The sequence below is a fragment of the Mercenaria mercenaria genome, chromosome 9, assembly GCF_021730395.1.
Source record: "Mercenaria mercenaria strain notata chromosome 9, MADL_Memer_1, whole genome shotgun sequence".
NCBI classification, from domain to species: Eukaryota; Metazoa; Mollusca; class Bivalvia; order Venerida; family Veneridae; genus Mercenaria; species Mercenaria mercenaria.
Window position 1 is genome coordinate 28219974 of NC_069369.1, and position 19056 is coordinate 28239029.

The window sequence follows — 19056 nt, forward strand, 5'->3', positions numbered from 1 at the left end:
TATGTTGGTTTTCTCATGGCACAGCTCAATTTTATAAATGAAAAGTTCCTTAAAAGTTTAGTGAATCTCTTCAAAGAATAATCAGATTATTCTGATTTATCAAAAAACATGGCCGCCAGAAAGTATTGTCACTTCTCCCAATACATTATAACGATATTCTTGCTTTGCCCAGAATTTAAAATAATTTCACAGAAAAGCATAAATATTAATCTTTACATAAACAGCATACCCATTTAAGTACCCACAGTAACTTTCAATACTATTTGTTATACCTAAAGATCTACCATATAATCCATATTAACTCTCCGGTGGCATAAGATTTTGAAATAATTGGCAGCATAAAAACTACTTTTTACCTTTTTTTCCTCCATTTTATAAAAGGTTCATATATGCTACCTCAGATTAAGTTAATAGAATGTTATATGTAATTGTTGCTTTTCTAGAATTATGTTATATATATACTGGTATATATTTCTTCTCATAGACTTTGATCATGCACCTATTGACAGCAGTTTTTGTCTGAATTTGTGCATTATTAATAAGTTACTTAAAACTTGCTGGATTTAACAGGTTTTTTTTTTAAAATGTGTGTTAAGATAATTTTACTTTCCATGAATATTGACAGGCATCATTTAATAAAGGGAAGGCATTGATGAGGGAATATACAGTATAATTGGTAATTTTAAGGTACATACCGTATAGCAGGTTATTTCTGAGGTCAAAATATTCTGCGTTTTGGCCCTAAAAATTGAGAAACAAATTTCTGCTTGTTTAATTTCTGCGTTTTCACATAAAAGGAAGAGAAATTTCTGCGTTTTTATGCCAAAGAGGAGGTAATTCCTCGCATATTCGGGCGTTGTGAGAATGATAGCGTATGAAGACAATAAACTAAATTACTGGTAACTGTTGTAAAATAACTTTGCATTTAAGGAATACATTGTAGGATATAATAACAAGTCATGTGAATTGAAAAAATATAAGTCTAACAACAATTGCACAAACAACAACTTCAAACTACGGTATATTGGCATAACGGTTACACTTATATAAAGGTTACTTTTTAGTAAAGTTCGGAGGATCTTCACAAGGGATTAATAACACAAGTGAAATTCACTCAGTTTATTTCATTCACAGAAGAAAAATGTTTTCTGAGGGATTAACAGTTAGGACTTTGATTGACCATCACACCTAATTATACCAATATTGGTAATTGTCAGATGGCGACGGTAATTTCCAATAATTAGACCATGCCATTGTGAACTTAGGATTACCTGGGGAAACATAGTGTGAAACAACGTTGGTGAAAATAATGCAGATTTTTTGCGTTTTAAATTTTTGCTGGATGAATATTCTGCTGGAAATATTTTTGCGATTCTACCGAGAGACCGCAGAAACACAGAAATATTTCCCCCGTAGAAATAACCCGCTATACGGTAGACTATTAGTGGACCTTTAATGGCTCTACTCAATTTCTGTGCTGTTCCATTATTCCAGTCTGTTATTTTGGCATTCTTCAGCCATAAATGTAGCTCAAACAAGTAATGGTTTCTTTGACAGCCAGAAAATGCTAAAATCACATATACTTTGAAAACCTCACTGATTGATTTATTTATTTGGGTTTATTTGGCGCACCAACACAGTATAGGTTATATGGCGCCAAACAGGACTACAAATTTTGGTTCCACATCTCATTTACATCGAAATAAAAACATGAGGTATGGAATCAAAATTTGCATACCTGCTGGAATCACAGAGTTACTGCAAAACCAAGTGTTAAGCCCTATTAGTCGCCTCTTACGATCATGCAAGGGTAAGGCAGTGGTTCCAATTCTTTTCATTCATAGAATGTCCCAGAACCACATGGGGCAAAACCTCATTGAATTGAACAGAAAATACCAATCATCATTATGTGTCCATCACCTTAACGCAGGGTACTTACCAGAATAATCAGTTATGTTTATTATAAGGTATGTGAAAAGCACGGTGAGGCACATTTAGTGTTTAGCTTAAATTGACAAGAATATCTATAACCAGATTAATGCGAGTATATACTATTCATTCTTAAATTCTAACAAGTTACATGAGAACCATAGACATCAGCATTTTTACATATTGATATGTTGTGTGACATCATTTATGACATAATTTTAATGTTCGGATTTTAAAAAAATCCATTTACATTTTCATTTTTTTCTCACTGTAAAGAACAACATAATAATTAATGTACCAGTATATCATTTATGAAAAGGTTATTAACTACACATTTATTCTATGAGAATTGATATTCCCCTCCTGATGTTACACAATATCTCTACTGCAGAACTGGTGCATATTTCTCAATGCAAAGCTATAAATTTGCTTATCAACCTGAACTTACTTTGGGATGATAATAGGTGTTTCATTTCTAATCTGGTCCTTTCTGATTATTTAAAAGTACCTAAATTCTATACTAAAAAATGTACTCAATATTTAATAGGCAGCTTATCTCCAGAAGCAAGGTCTTGATGTGTGTGTCCTTGAGAGAAGGCATGTGATTGGTGGAGCTGCTGTTACTGAGGAAATTGTTCCAGGTAAGGCATGTGATTGGTGGAGCTGCTGTTACTGAGGAAATTGTTCCAGGTAAGGCATGTGATTGGTGGAGCTGCTGTTACTGAGGAATTTGTTACAGGTAAGGCCTGGATTGGCAGAGCTGCTGTTACTGAGGAAATTGTTCCAGGTAAGGCATGTGATTGGCGGAGCTGCTATTACTGAGGAAATTATTCCAGGTAAGGCATGGGATTGGCTGAGCTGCTGTTACTGAGGAAATTGTTCCAGGTAAGGCATGCGATTGGCGGAGCTGCTGTTACTGAGGAAATTGTTCCAGGTAAGGCATGTGATTGGCGGAGCTGCTGTTACTGAGGAAATTATTCCAGGTAAGGCATGAAATTGGCGGAGCTGCTGTTACTGAGGAAATTGTTCCAGGTAAGGCATGTGATTGGTGGAGCTGCTGTTACTGAGGAAATTGTTCCAGGTAAGGCATGTGATTGGTGGAGCTGCTGTTACTGAGGAAATTGTTCCAGGTAAGGCATGGGATTGGCAGAGCTGCTGTTACTGAGGAAATAAGGTAAGGCATGTGATTGATAGATCTGCTGTTACTGAGGAAATTGTTCCAGGTAAGGCATGTGATCGGTGGAGCTGCTGTAACTGAGGAAATTGTTCCAGGTAAGGCATGGGATTGGTGGAGCTGCTGTTACTGAGGAAATTATTCCAGGTAAGGCATGGGATTGGTGGAGCTGTTGTTACTGAGGAAATTGTTCCAGGTAAGGCATGGGATTGGTGGAGCTGCTGTTACTGAGGAAATTGTTCCAGGTAAGGCAGATTGGGGAGTGTGTTATGAGAATTGTTCCGAAGCATGGATTGTGAGCGCTGTTACTGAGGAAATGTTCCAGGTAAGGCATGGGATTGGTGGATCTGCTGTTACTGAGGAAATTGTTACAGGTAAGGCATGGGATTGGCAGAGCTGCTGTTACTGAGGAAATTGTTCCAGGTAAGGCATGGGATTGTTGGAGGTGCTGTTACTGAGGAAATGGTTCCAGGTAAGGCATGGGATTGGTGGAGCTGCTGTTACTGAGGAAATTGTTCCAGGTAAGGCATGGGATTGGTGGAGCTGCTGTTACTGAGGAAATTTGTTCCAGGTAAGGCATGGGATTGGTGGAGCTGCTGTTACTGGTGGAGGCAAAATTATCTATTAAAAAATTTAAGGTAAGGCATGTGATTGATAGAGGCAAAGTTACCTATTAAACAATTTCAGTTTGTGAAGTTGCTGTTTCTGAAGAAATGATTCCAGGTAAGGCATACGATTGGAAGAGCTGGTGTTGCTGAGAAAATTGTAATGGATAAGGTATATGATCTGTAGAGTCAGTGTTACTAAGGACATAATTCAAAGTAAGTTATGTGATTTGTTGTGCTGCTGTTACTGAAGAAATCATTCTAGGTAAAGAACATGATTTGTGGGGCTGCTGTAACTCCAAGTAAGGCATGTGATTGGCAGTTGGTGTGTTGGTAAGGTATGTGATTGGCAGAGCTTTTGTTAGTAAAATATTTTAAGTAAGGTATGTGATTGGTGAGAGTTTGTGTTACTGAGTAATTTATTTTAAGTAAGGCTTGTGATATACACCATAAACTTTTAATTTTACTATGTTTCAGGATACAAATTTTCAAGAGCTTCGTATGTTTTAAGTTTGTTACGGCCACAGGTTTACAAAGATCTTGAATTAAAGGTAAGTGTGACTGACTGTGTGAAACCTTTCAATTATTTTCATGAGAATGAAATAGTGTGGGAATATAAATTTGTGAGCTTCAATTTTTGAGCAAAAAAGTGAATGAAAAAATTAGGTCCCAACAAATATTAATTATTTCACAGTATATCATTTTTTTTCTAGAATTGGTTTACAAAATGTACTAGTCTTGAAATGGAGGAAAGATAGTTTGGAGTCTTCCCACTATAGAATGAAGATTTCTGTCAGTTTGCCTCTATTGCAGAATTTTATAGACTGTTTCTCAAGTTGTATGTCAAAAACAGATGGTGAATGTTTTAAATTATTGCGGCAGTGATTTCTTGAATTATATGTCAGCTGCATTGGTTCTAACCACTTCAGGGTTATAAGTTTGTCTCATTTTTAGCTCACCTGTCACATAGTGACAAGGTGAGCTTTTGTGATCACCCTTCATTCGTCGTCCGTCGTTTGTGCGTCCGTCCGTCGGTCAACAATTTCTTGTCTGCACGATAGTGGTTTCATTTATGATTTTATTTTAACCAAACTTGCACACAGCTTGTATCACCATAAGATCTCGCTTCCTTTCTTGAACTGGCCAGATCCCATTATGGGTTCAAAAGTTATGGCCCCTGAAAGGGCCAAAATTAGCTATTTTGACCTTGTCTGCACAATAGCAGCTTTATTTATGATTTGATTTTAACCAAACTTGCACACAACTTGTATCACCATAAGATATTGGTTCCTTTTTTGAACTGGCCAGATTCCATCATGGGTTCCAGAGTTATGGCCCCTGAAAGGGCCAGAATTAACTATTTTGACATTGTCTGCACGATAGCGGCGTCATTTATGATTTGAATTTAATTAAACTTGCACAAAACTTGTGTCACCATAAGATCTTGGTTCCTTTCTTGAACTGGCCAGATCCCAGTATGGGTTTCAGAATTATGGCCCCTGAAAGGGCCAAAATTAGCTTTTTTGACCTTGTCTGCACAATAGCAGCTTCATTTATAATTTTTATTTTAACCAAACTTGCACACAACTTGTATCACCATAAGATCTTGGTTCCTTTCTTGAACTGGCCAGATTCCTTTATGGGTTCCAGAGTTATGGCCCATGAAAGGGCCAGAATTAGCTATTTTGACCTTGTCTGCACAATAGCAGCTTCATTTATGATTTGAACTTAATCAAACTTGCACAAAACTTGTGTCACCATAAGATCTTGGTTCTTTCTTGAACTGGCCAGATCCCTTTATGGGTTCCAGAGTTATGGCCCCTGAAAGGGCCAAAATTAGCTATTTTGACATTGTCTGCATAATAGCAGCTTTATTTATGATTTGATTTTAACCAAACTTGCACACAACTTGTATCACCAAAAGATCTTTATTCCTTTCTTGAACTGGCCAGATTCCATCATTGGTTCCAGAGTTATAGCCCCTTAAATGTCCAAAATTGGCTATTTTGGCTTTTGCAGCCATATAGAGACTCTGTCAGATCCAATCGTAGGTTCCAGAGTTATTTTATATCTTATTACCTCCCCTGATTGTAATCAAAATGGATTTATATTAGTAAGTACTTATAGGACTTATTTGAAATTTCATTATTGTCATTAGTTGGACTGAGACAATCAAGGTAGATAACTATGGACTGATTTTATGTCAAATTGCCTCCCTTTATTTCAAATTAAAATGGGTATATCTCCATAACTAATGAAGATACGGATCTGAAATTTCATTTATGTCAACAGATGGACTTGGACAATCAGTGAAGATACATATTGACTGAATTTATGACAGATTACCTCCTTTATTATTTATCTAAATGAATACACCTTAGCAGCTTCTAATGAGATTGGTTTGAAACGATCATATCATTTTGAGCAATAGTACTCAGGTGAGCAACACAGGGCCATCATGGCCCTCTTGTTTTTATGATTACGTTAATATTTATTCTTGAAAAAGGTCCAATAACTTTTTAATAGTAGTGCCGTATTTTCTATCATATATATTTAACTTTGATTTAGCTATTGATCACTTTTGAATTTACTTGCCAAAACCATAACTTTGTTGCCCAAATGTAATTTTTATAGTTTAATACAGTTATATTAAATTAAGGTCAGTAATTCTAACATAGTTGAAATCAGTTATTCCTCCCCATTTCATAGTAGAAATACTGTTGTTGCCTTTGGTGTATGTCTATCCTTCCACAGTTAGTTTGTCTGCACTTTTGAAAATGAGCCTGGACAGGTTTAAATGAAATTTTATCAAAGTGATCGGTATGAAGCCTAATAATTGTGCATATCATTTGAGTGACCTACTTGAATCACTGCCAAGTTACAATTGTTTGGGAAGAAAAATAAGACTACTTAACCCTTATCCTGCTGGCGGCAATTGAGTCTGCCTTTGCGACCAGTGTAGATCATGATCAGCCTGCACATGTTTGCAGTCTGATCATGATCTGCACTGTTTGCCATTCAGTCAGTAAGCTTTTAGTATGCGTCTGTTTAACAGTTAATGGTTCTGTTCAGACTGAGAGATGGATGAGTTCATTATAGAAATTTAGCAGGGTAAGGGTTGATAGTGGTTGGATTTGATTGGAACTTCACAGGAATGGTCAGTATCAAGCCTAGTTGTGCATGTATTACAGGGGTAATGATTGAGTGATTTTTGCACAGTTATTTCCCTTTGTTAATACCCAGCCCTGTGAATGGACACTAGGTTTCTCTCACCATTACTGTGATGCTGGCATAATACAGAACCCAAAGAGACCCCAAGCATTAAATTTTTATCTGCAGAAGTATGGTCTGAAAGTGTACCTGAGGGATCCTAATGCATATACGCCACTGCTGGAGCCACAGATAGTCAGAGGTCAAAAGGTCACATCGTTACTGATGGGCAGAGATGCTGCTAAAAATAGAGAAGAGATTGCCAAATTTTCTGAACGGGATGCAAAGGTGAGGCCAATTTGTCTTCCTACACTAATTAAAATGGGCACTTCTTTTTTATTTATACAGACATTCAAGCTGGGAAAGGCAGGTCACCATTTTTGTGCCCCTGTAATTTTTGGGGGGACACTTAGAGTTGCCCTTGTCCATATGTCTTTCTGAATTTGTCATGCATATCTCAAAAAGTATTTTGACCCAGTCATCAAGCCTCATAAGGACGCTATTCAGGACAGAGACTTGTGAATCTGGTGTTTTAATATGGATTTCACCCAGCCAGATCAGAGTTACAGTCTTTGACTAAGTCAAAATATGCATAAAAAGGGCCTATCTCTACTGGTAACTCCCTATCCTTTTGCAGCTGGTGGGCTCGACATGTTGCCCGTGGGCATCTAGTTATGCGTTGGTTTTACTTTCATTTACAAAATTTTCTTATATAATCTAATATAGGCATTTTTCTTGGAAGGAAAATCCTGAAGAAACTGCAAAGTCAAACTTGCACATCTGGGAAGTTTTGTCCTAGTAAGATGTAAAAAAACAAACCCTTTGTTCTGGATAAGATACAAGATGCAAAACTTTAGATAAAGCCTCATTTAATAAATTGAAAATAGCTGTAACAATTAAAAACATTATAATTACATCAGCTTTCAAGTGACATCATTAATTATTTATATTTATCTGGGTGTAAAATAAGAGAAATAAAAAGGTCAAAGTGACATCAAAGTTATGTTTATTGTACAAGCATGTATAGTTGAAAATGTATACGTTTTGTCATAATTATTAGAATAATATTCTACATATTTAATGTAATTGAATAACCAATGGTCATATATCCAGATATGTTTCTAGTTGATCTCGGAGCAGATCCAACTAAGAAAACTCTGCTTGGTATAAGAGAATTTATTGATTTGTTTGTTTTCATTTTCTAGAAATTTGGAGAGTTTGAAGCTATGTTGGACAGAATAGTGTCATCCCTGGACCCAATCCTGGATGCTCCGCCAGTACATCTTCCCTCACTGTTTGAACGCAAGACCATGCAAGATAAACTGAAAATATTACGCTCATTGAAGAATCTCTTTAGCTGTAGTAGGTATTAATGACACATTTCAAGCCTGTTTAGTTTGTATTGACGCTTATTATAAATGTTTTATGATACTTGTAAATATTCTGAATGACATGGAGGAAATACAGTGCACAATTATGAGGCCCTAAATCACAGTTTTTAGTTGCAAAGTATTTTTTGTTATAACTTAATGTAACTGCATTATTATTTTGTGAGAAAAGAGTGATTAATTATCTTGACAATACATAAGATAATTACTTTCGTTGTTTAGTCATTTACGTAAGGTAAAATGTCATGATTTTTGGTGGCATAACAGGATTACTGGAGCATGGTGGTAGATGTCTTCAAATTTCAGCGATTTGAAAGCAAATACCAAGTTGCTAAATGCCTAGCTGAGCAAATTTAACCTTTAGCCTGCTGGCGGCAATCGATTTTGCCTTTGCGACCAGACATCTGTGCAGGCTGATCATGGTCTGCACTGTTCGCTATTCAGTCAGTAAATTTTCAGTGAACACCCCTCGAATAATAAATGGTACTGCCTAGATTGAACGATGGACCAGTCCATTGTAGAAATTTAGTAGGCTAAAGGTTAAACCACTGCGTGCTTAACTGTACCTATTGTTCATATATTTAGACATTCTCTCAAATCAGGATATCACATTCTTGCAACTACTGAAGGGTAAACTTTCCAGTTTCTAAATTATTATCTTGCTAAAAGTAAAATATAGGAAGTTTAAATGTGGTATGTATATATGTGATGTATTTTTTTACAAATATAGCAGGATTCTAGAAACACCAGATTTTCAGGGGCCTCCATGGCTGAACGGTTAAGGTTACTGTCTGAAAATCACTTGCCTGCTCACCGATGTGGCTTCGAGCCTGACTGAAGCGTTGAATTCTTTATGTCAGGAAGCCATCCAGCTGGCTTATGGAATGTCAGTGGTTCAACTCAGGTGCACGCCTGTGATGAAATAATGCATGCAGGGGCAAGTGGGGTCTTCCAAAACCATCAAAGCTGGAAAGTCGCCATATGACAAATTGTGTCAGTGCGACATTAAGCCCAACAAAAACAAAACAAAAAAACAGATCTTCTGTTAATTGGTTTAAGGTGTCATGTTAAGTAAAAGCAAGCAAAAATTAAACGTAATAATATTTCAAGTAAATGTTTATAGAGTATATACATGAAGTTCTATATATTCATACATTTTGATTGCCAGTAAGTATTTCATACAGTCACAATGTGTAACACCAATATACGTTTACATGTAACATGTTACAGGTATGTTAAAGTCTCTCTGCTTTAACAACTGAAAGGGTTTTCTTAGCATCTGGATTCATGCAAGGCAACTGTTAGGCTTCAGGAAGAAATTCTACCCACCATGCACAAATGGGAATCTGTTTCCCATGAGAGCGATATTTATTGACCAATATTTTATTTAAAACGTGATACATTTCTTGAAATGATAGTAATTCTATCTATTATATACCTTTATAAATTCTTTCAAAAAATACAGCTTGTTACTTCACTTAAATAGGAACAGGCAGAAAAAAATTCTGTATTGTACCTTCTGTACCGCATGCTTCCGGACTACTTTAATTAATTAATATGCATGGCCTTACCCAGTTCTTTAAAAAGTGCACACCTACAAAAATAGATCTTAAAGCAAAACTTTTTATCCTTTCATGTTATCATTCTGTTAAACAAAACTGTAACTGAAAATAAAATGTATTAAAAACAAATTTATATATTGTTAAAAAAAATCAGCGAATTAATATTTTGTTGAAAAAATCTACTAGAACCGTAAACATATGAAGACACATGCCACAGTTACAAAGCAAATGCTACATGATGTTATAGGCGACCCTTAATATGTAGGAGGAGTGATGATATTATGATTTATATTGTTGGCAACCAGTTGCCATGGTTGCTGGAAACTATTTATCAAAAAGATGTTAAATTTCTTTTAAGTACATTGAAAGCAATCATCAATGATATTTAAATTGAATTTTAATTTTAAATTTAAAAAATGATAATAATTTGTACTTTTCTGGCTATTATTCTTATAAAAACAGTTTCTGAGATGATAATGGTTTTGAACATGTGACAGTCAATGCTTTCACAGTTTTGAACGTTAAATTTCTTTTAAGTACATTGAAAGCAATCATCAATGATATTTAAATTGAATTTTAATTTTAAATTTAAAAAATGATAATAATTTGTACTTTTCTGGCTATTATTCTTATAAAAAAAGTTTCTGAGATGATAATGGTTTTGAACATGTGACAGTCAATGCTTTCACAGTTTTGAACGTTAAATTTCTTTTAAGTACATTGAAAGCATTCATCAGTGATATTTAAATTGAATTTTAATTTTAAATTTAAAAAATGATAATAATTTGTACTTTTCTGGCAATTATTTCTTATAAAAAAAGTTTCTGAAATGATAATGGTTTTGAACATGTGGCAATCAACTCTTGCAATGTATATTGTAAACCTAGAAATGTTCGCGGATACTATGTTTCGCGTTTTTCAGAACGTGGGCATTTTTGCGGATACCAATATTAGCGGAATCATATCCATTGCGAATCCCGCGAAAGTGAAGTTGCAAGTGAACGTATTAATATGCTAAGGTAGTAGTTGCATACTTGCATTTACAGTATTTCGAAAACGTTCAGTATTTTGTAACCTTTAATTATAAATGTACCCCAATCCTTTTCATCCATATCGATGGTTATTCACACACCCGATTATTGACAGGCAGTAAATTGCTGTTATTACACTATCATTTGTTTGCCATTTAAAGCAGTATCTTTTGTTAGGAGATTAAACAACACTTAGCAGAAATAGACACAATATTTTACTAACAAATAATACATGTGTATATCGTATTGGATGCTGACTACAAATTGCATTATATGCCATTCGATAGATGCATATTTTTTTTGTTTTTATCCCCTGTTTGCCTGACAGATCGCTGTTACATCATAGAGAAATAAATTGTCAATCAATTGAGTTAATGTGGATTTGTGCACTCATTTTATACAATTATGGTACTAGAATTTGAGCTATTAATATCCAGGTATGTGTAAGTACAGAACCAGTTTATAGCGATCTATTTAAGCTGAAGCTAGAATCTTTCGCGTTTTTGTTAGATCAGAGTTTTTCGCGGCTATTTAATTTCACAGAAACATACTACCTGCGAAAGACGCTAATTTAAAAAGTGCGAAAACATTTCTAGGTTTACAGTATATTCATGCCCAAGGTGTGTTGTAGATGTGTATTTAGTCATCTTTTGCTAAAAGGTAACAAATAAAAAGTAGAAGATATATAATAAAAGGGTCATTGAAACAGTAGCTTGATCTGGGATGTTGTATTCGGCTCTCCTGGACTTACACATGGTGCGTCTGCACCCCGTGTGATCATGCCTTACAAAATCCACACGAGTCAAATACAACATCCCAGATCATGCTACTTTAATAATACCAGGTAGCTCAATTATATTTAACGTAGTTACAACATCCCAGATCATGCTGCTGTTATAATAGCTCAATTATATCTAACGTAGTTACAACATCCCAGATCATGCTACTGTTATAATAACTCGATTATATCTAATATATTTACAGTGAGAAAACTTGGTAAAGACAGCAAAGACTTTTATGATCTTATGACTGCACCTGCCATTAAAGTAAGTTGTGTAAAATCTGTGTTAGCTACCCTAACGTTTCTTGTGAAATACATGTCTCATATAGGGCATGTCATTTACAAAGTGATAGGTACAAGCATATAACCAGTACTTACTGTGCTTTAAAACAAATTTAGATGTATGATTTCTTCCAAATGGCAAGCTTGTCCATTGTTCAATATGAACATGTTGCATATGTAGCTGGTTCGATGCTATTTTTGTGGATTAAGGATGTAAAAGAAGATAATAATTATTTTTTACTTAGTAAACTTTCTAGTAAACCTTTGCAAATATAATTTCAAACAGAATATTGTTATTTTGTTCATGTTTACCTTTAAATTTGTGATGTTTCCAGGATATGTGACCCTCAAGGGAGTTAATTCTAATTTTACTGTGTGGCATCTTACATGCTATAGCCTTTCCCTTGAAAGTGTAAAATTTATCAGACCTTCATAATTTGCTCAATAGCTTCAAGCGTAAGATGTTTACAACTACTGCACTGTAATTTTCTAGACAGTCCAGCATGGTAATATCATCAAATATTTCAGCATATTCCCCTCCCCCACCCGCCCAAATGTATAAATTGTCAGCTATCAGATAGGTCAGGCTTAGTTCTTGCTGGTAGCTCTGCACATTGTTGTTCTTACAAAAATTAAATACTGCAATACTGCATGTAATTCAAAATTAACAGGAAATGGGGTATGTTTTTTTCTTGGTGATTGGGCAAAATACTTGCTCTGTTATTAGTGATTACTTTTCACATGCTTGGAGGTCCCTTACTTTGGGTTACTTGCAAGTCCATCAGTATCTCATTCCTGTGAGTTCAGAATTCTGCTTTTGACTTAGAATTCTTTTTGTGAGGATGCTATCCAGCTTGTTCACTAAAGGTCAAAGGTTCTACCAAGGTATCTCCCCATGCCTGAAACTAAATGTCATGCAGGGCACATAGGGTCTTACTCCGCCACTAAAACACTGAAAAGTAAACATAAAATTTGTGTCAGTGAGACTTAACCCACAGCCTGCTAAATTTCTAAAATGGACTGGTCCATCATTCAATTTTGGCAATACCATTAATTATCCGAAAGGGTGTTCACTGAAAATTTACTGACTGAATAGCGAACAGTGCAGATCATGATCAGCCTGCACAGATCTTGGTCTGCACTGGTCGCAAAGGCAGAATCACTTGCCGCCAGCAAGCTAAAGGTTAAAAAAGTCAACAACAGGACAAACATATTCATGTTTAGAAGTTAGTAGTGATACTAACTAAGGAATGGAATATTATGAAATCACTGATATTTATTAGGGACAACTTTTCTTGGATTTTGTACTTGCATTGATCTTTGAAATTTAGATTTCAATGAGTTTGCATATTTTCCATTTGAGCCGCACCATGAGAAAACCAACATAGCGCGTTTGCGACCAGCATGGATCCAGACCAGCCTGCGCATCCATGCAGTCTGGTCAGGATCCATGCTGTTCGCTTTCAAAGCCTATTGCAATTAGAGAAACTGTTAGCAAACAGCATGGATCCTGAACAGACTGTGCGGATGTACAGGCTGGTCTGGATCCATGCTGGTCGCAAATGCACTTCCCATGCGAAAAAAGAACAGGAAATCCTGGGATTATCCCAGGAAGTCCCAGGACTATCCTGGGATAATGTCCTGAAAATATCTCAGGAATTCCTGGAATAGTCCTGGGACTTTTCATGCCGTTAAATGGGACTGGGACAATCCCAGGATTTTCCTATGAACAGGAAAAAAGCAGGACATCAGAACTATAATTTATTATATTGTCCTGTTCTCAGGAAATCCCAGGAATTCTTGAAGTCAGGATATCCCAGGACAATTGTCCTGTCTTCAGGAAATCCCAGGAATTCCTGTTGTCAGGACATTTCAGGAGAATTGTCCTATTTTCAGGAAATCCCAGGAATTCCTGATGTCAGGAAATCTCAGGACAATTGTCCTGTCTTCAGGAAACCCTAGAACCTTGTAAACATGATTTGAAATTCACTTTGGCGGGAAATACAGTTAACAAATTGACTGTTAAACTTCAATAGTATTTATGTGAACAGTAAGAGTATTATGCAAGGATTATCATTTCCTAATATTAAAAAATATTTTATAGTTAAAAAGCATACATCATGTACACAATCTGTCATAGCAGAAATATTAATTTTTTGGCCCATCAAAAATCAGCTCAAATATTATGTGCACTCATGGCAAAAAATCTAGGCAAAAATACTACTGTTTAGTCTAAAATCATCAAATTATGATTCATATTGAGCAAAAAGCTCTTATCATTCTATGACCTGTTCAGTAGAGTGAAACTGTCTTTGATCAAACATGTACAGATAACCTAAACTGTAATAACACATTTCTGACTGATTTTAAAGAAAAATACTTTCTAAATAACATTGTTTTGTAAAATCATTAAATGAAGGAGTACATCATGTATTATTTCTGAAAGTTTATACAGAAGTAATTTGCTAACTTACCACAAATATAGAATATATTCCTTTACACTGACAACACACAGCCAATGACTTATGATGCAGTTTCTCCAAAACATGGGTCTTCAACATTCAGGATGTAATTAACTTACTAGACCATTACAAGATCATGTTTCAAATTAATTACCATTTTTCAATCTGTATTGTTTAGAAAAAGTCCTGTCTTTTTCCTGTGCAAAGGACATTTTTTCTATCAAAAGTCCTGTCTTTTAGTGTTAAAGTCCTGTCTTTAGGACTTTCTTGCAGCCTTGCTAAAAGAATCCTAGGATATCCCAGGATAATCCTGGGATTTCCTGAGAACAGGAAAAATTTTCTGCACGGGTTATTATATAATATATATAATGTTGGTTTTCTCATGGTGTGGCTCAATTATTTATTAATAATTTTTAAGAACATATTTGTCCTTAGAAAAAGTCCTTTTTGCCATAACCACAAAGCACAAAGTTTTAAAAGGGGCTACCGTGGCTGAGTGGTTAAGGTTGCTGACATCAAACCACTTGCCTCTCACCAATGTGAGATTGAGCCTCACTTGAGACATAGAAATTTTTATGTGAGGAAGCCATCCAGCTGGTTTTCGGAAGATTGCTGGTTCTACCCAGGTGATCACTCATGAAGAAATAATTCTGGAGTGCCACTTCATCTATCATGAAAAGCTTGATAGTTGCCGTTTGACCTATAACTATATCGATGTGATGTTATATTGTCCTTTGCCTGAACATTTTAATGACTTTACAGTAATGTAGTGCTCTTGTATAATATAACTCTGTTTAAAGGATATTAAAGAAAAAACAAAGGGAAATGTTGTCATGCAAAAAGTTTAATTCATTTGTTGTACAGAGTGATTGATAAGTAGAGATGAATAGAAAGTAATCTCATGTGTATTTTGATCACATTTAAAAGGAAATGCTATCACCTGCGCCCTTCAGCAGTGGCAAACTAATATTATATTCTTTCATTCTTTAATTTGAATTTTAAATATATGAACAGGTGCTGGACAAATGGTTTGAGTCTGAGCCATTGAAAGCAACACTCGCTACGGATGCTGTTATAGGAGCCATGATCAGTCCTGAGACACCAGGAAGTGGGTCAGTGTATACAGTTTGTTTCCTGCCAAAAAAGTTCCATGCAGTTTCATTATAACTGAATTAAAGGTCCCTTTTAACGTAAAACTCTCCTCTCTCTCCACCATCCCACTACACCCTTAATCATGACATGTATTCTATAATCCAGGTATTTCAAATGTTTATTTGATAAGGTCAGACTGGTCCAAACAACTGTAAAATCAGACATTTCACAATGGCAAAAATTTGCAGTTTTTGATACTTTAATTGGTTTAAAAAAAAGATTTGCGATACATGACAGATTATTGCAACATATTGAACTACAGTAGAATTCCGCTATTAAGACCACCCATGGTTCTTTGTACAACTGGTCTTACTAGCGGTCTGGTCTGATTAGTGGACAAGGCTATACGGGGAAGGTCTGGCAGATAATAACACATTGGAATACAGTTAAGACGCAATAATGGCAAACACAGAGTTCAATTTATATGTAGCTTTATTTTCTTACGGATCAAACTGTGTATTAATTAAGGACGCACTTAACTGATAATGATTTGAATTTTGTTCAATTAAAGACAATTACAACAATATCAAACCTTTTCAAACTTCATTGTCCGCTGAAATCCCAAACGTATTTACATTGATAATAACAAACAAACACCGTTTAGATCTAATTAAATCCGTTTAATCCAGTCAATTCGATCAGCGGGCATCCGTCTAATTACAAACAAATTAATTATTTCAACAATTTCTTATGTTAAAATAGTGTTGTAAAACACCAAACATCTTTAAATAACAATTTCAGACAATCAAACAGTTTGATACATTGTTTTGATAACGTTTAAAGACTTGTTAGCAATTAACGGATAAATACACAATGTACACGCTTAACGTGTTAACACGGTGTCGTATGTGTTAATTCTCGCCGCGATTCGCGATAACATACAGAAACATTTGAGTGGTCGTAATTGCGGTGATTAATTAAGTCTGAAAAAATCAAACAGTTCTGAAATTAGTGGTCGCATTAGTGGATTAGCGGTCTGGTCGCATTTTCGGACAAGCGACCATTGGTTTTAAGAAGGAAATATTTCGTTCTTTGCAAAATCGATCGTATTAGCTGTGCGGTCGTAATTTCGGCGTGGTCGTAAGTAGGAATTTTACTGTATTTACAATAATAATTGCACTTCCCTGATTATTATTGTTCACAAACGTGGACAGTTAGTGAATATAGCAAAACTACATCCCTCCTGAAAATTTCAGATTTTACAGTATAACAGAAAGAATATTTATGTATTCAAAAGTTCTGTATTAAGTTAAATTATAGAAGGTAGGTCATGTGGTTGGAATCTGTTTTATATAATACACTGTAAATATTCAGCAGTAAGTAGACCCTTTTCGATGACCCGTCTTATACAGTTAAAGATTAAGACTCAAAAAATTCAAAGCGCAGATCTACGAATCGCGGAGTCATGAGTTCGATACCCGGGCGGGCTGTATGTTCACTATGATGATTTGATAAAAGACATAGTGTCTGAAATCATTCGTCCTCCACCTCTGATTCATGTGGGGAAGTTGGCAGTTACTTGCGGAGAACATGTTTGTACTGGTACAGAATTCAGGAATACTGCTTAGGTTTACTGCCTGCCGTTACATAACTGTTATAAAATGGTGTTAAACCCAAAACAAACAAACGAAAGTGCAAAATTTGCCGTTTCGTGCTTCCTTAGAGCCCCTGAAATGTCATAGAAAGTTAAATATAATTTCAAAGTGGTCATTCGTACCTAAGCAAGAACATGGTAATAATCTTGTGTATAAATCTAAATTTCCTATTGAGAGAGTTGATGTAAACAAGCCATGGGCATCACAGCAAGGAACTGCACAGATGAGAATTTCATTTTAAGATAGTTCAAGATAGGTTTTTTTAGCTCACCTGTCACAAAGTGACAAGGTGAGCTTTTGTGATCGCGCGGTGTCCGTCGTCCGTCCGTGCGTGCGTGCGTGCGTGCGTCAGTCCGTAAACTTTTGCTTGTGACCACTCTAGAGGTCACATTTTTCATAGGATCTTTATGAAAGTTGGTCAGAATGTTCAACTTGATGATATCTAGGTCAAGTTCGAAACTGGGTCACGTGCCGTCAAAAACTAGGTCAGTAGGTCAAATAATAGAAAAACCTTGTGACCTCTCTAAAGGCCATATTTTTCATGGGATCTGTATGAAAGTTGGTCTGAATGTTCATCTTGATGATATCTAGGTCAAGTTCGAAACTGGGTCACGTGCGGTCAAAAACTAGGTCAGTAGGTCTAAAAATAGAAAAACCTTGTGACCTCTCTAGAGGCCATATATTTCATGAGATCTTCATGAAAATTGGTCAGAATGTTCACCTTGATGATATCTAGGTCAAGTTCGAAAGTGGGTTACGTGCGATCAAAAACTAGGTCAGTAGGTCAAATAATAGAAAAACCTTGTGACCTCTCTAGAGGCCATATTTTTCATGGGATCTGTATGAAAGTTGGTCTGAATGTTCATCTTGATGATATCTAGGTCAAGTTCGAAAGTGGGTCACATGCCGTCAAAAACTAGGTCAGTAGGTCAAATAATAGAAAAACCTTGTGACCTCTCTAAAGGCCATATTTTTCATGGGATCTGTATGAAAGTTGGTCTGAATGTTCATCTTGATGATATCAAGGTCAAGTTCGAAACTGGGTCACGTGCGGTCAAAAACTAGGTCAGTAGGTCTAAAAATAGAAAAACCTTGTGACCTCTCTAGAGGCCATATATATCATGAGATCTTCATGAAAATTAATCAGAATGTTCACCTTGATGATATCTAGGTCAAGTTTGAAAGTGGGTCACGTGCCATCAAAAACTAGGTCAGTAGGTCAAATAATAGAAAAACCTTGTGACCTCTCTAAAGGCATATTTTCATGGGATCTGTATGAAAGTGGTCTGAATGTTCATCTTGATGATATCTAGGTCAAGTTCGAAACGGGTCAGTGCGTCAAAAACTAGGTCAGTAGGTCAAAAATAGAAAAACCTTGTGACCTATCTAGAGGCCATATTTGAATGGGATCTATAAATTGGTCGAATGTTCATCTTGATGATATCTAGTCAAGTTCGAAAGTGGGTCACGTGCCGTCAAAAACTAGGCAGTAGGTCAAATAATAGAAAAACTTGTGACCTTCTAGAGGCCATATTTTTCATGGGATCTGTATGAAAGTTGGTCTGAATGTTTATCTTGATGATATATAGGTCAAGTTTGAAACTGGGTCAACTGCGATCAAAAACTAGGTCAGTAGGTCTTGAAATAGAAAAACCTTGTGACCTCTCTAGAGGCCATACCCTTGAATGGATCTTCATGAAAATTGGTCAGAATGTTCACCTTGATGATATCTAGGTCAAGTTTGAAACTGGGTCACGTGCCATAAAAAACTAGGTCAGTAGGTCAAATAATAAAAAAACCTTGTGACCTCTCTAGAGGCCATACCTTTCATGGGATCTGTATGAAAGTTGGTCTGAATGTTCATCTTGATGATATCTAGGTCAGG

The 19056-nt window shown here is 35.8% G+C and overlaps 1 protein-coding gene across 2 annotated transcripts in view; it reads left to right on the top strand.

The window, feature by feature from the left end:
• LOC123546794 (pyridine nucleotide-disulfide oxidoreductase domain-containing protein 2-like) overlaps nucleotides 1-19056 on the top strand; it is a 61755-nt gene that overhangs the window by 12518 nt on the left and 30181 nt on the right. The window contains exons 2-8 of one of the 2 annotated variants that reach the window (XM_053551105.1): nucleotides 2477-3348; nucleotides 3429-3624; nucleotides 4186-4259; nucleotides 7048-7206; nucleotides 8124-8280; nucleotides 11884-11945; nucleotides 15439-15536. In XM_053551105.1, the coding sequence (XP_053407080.1) occupies nucleotides 3534-3624; nucleotides 4186-4259; nucleotides 7048-7206; nucleotides 8124-8280; nucleotides 11884-11945; nucleotides 15439-15536 (641 nt within the window). In that variant the 5' untranslated portion in view covers nucleotides 2477-3348; nucleotides 3429-3533. The remainder of the gene's footprint in view (nucleotides 1-2476; nucleotides 3349-3428; nucleotides 3625-4185; nucleotides 4260-7047; nucleotides 7207-8123; nucleotides 8281-11883; nucleotides 11946-15438; nucleotides 15537-19056) is intronic. The other variant, XM_053551104.1, reaches the window with a different exon arrangement.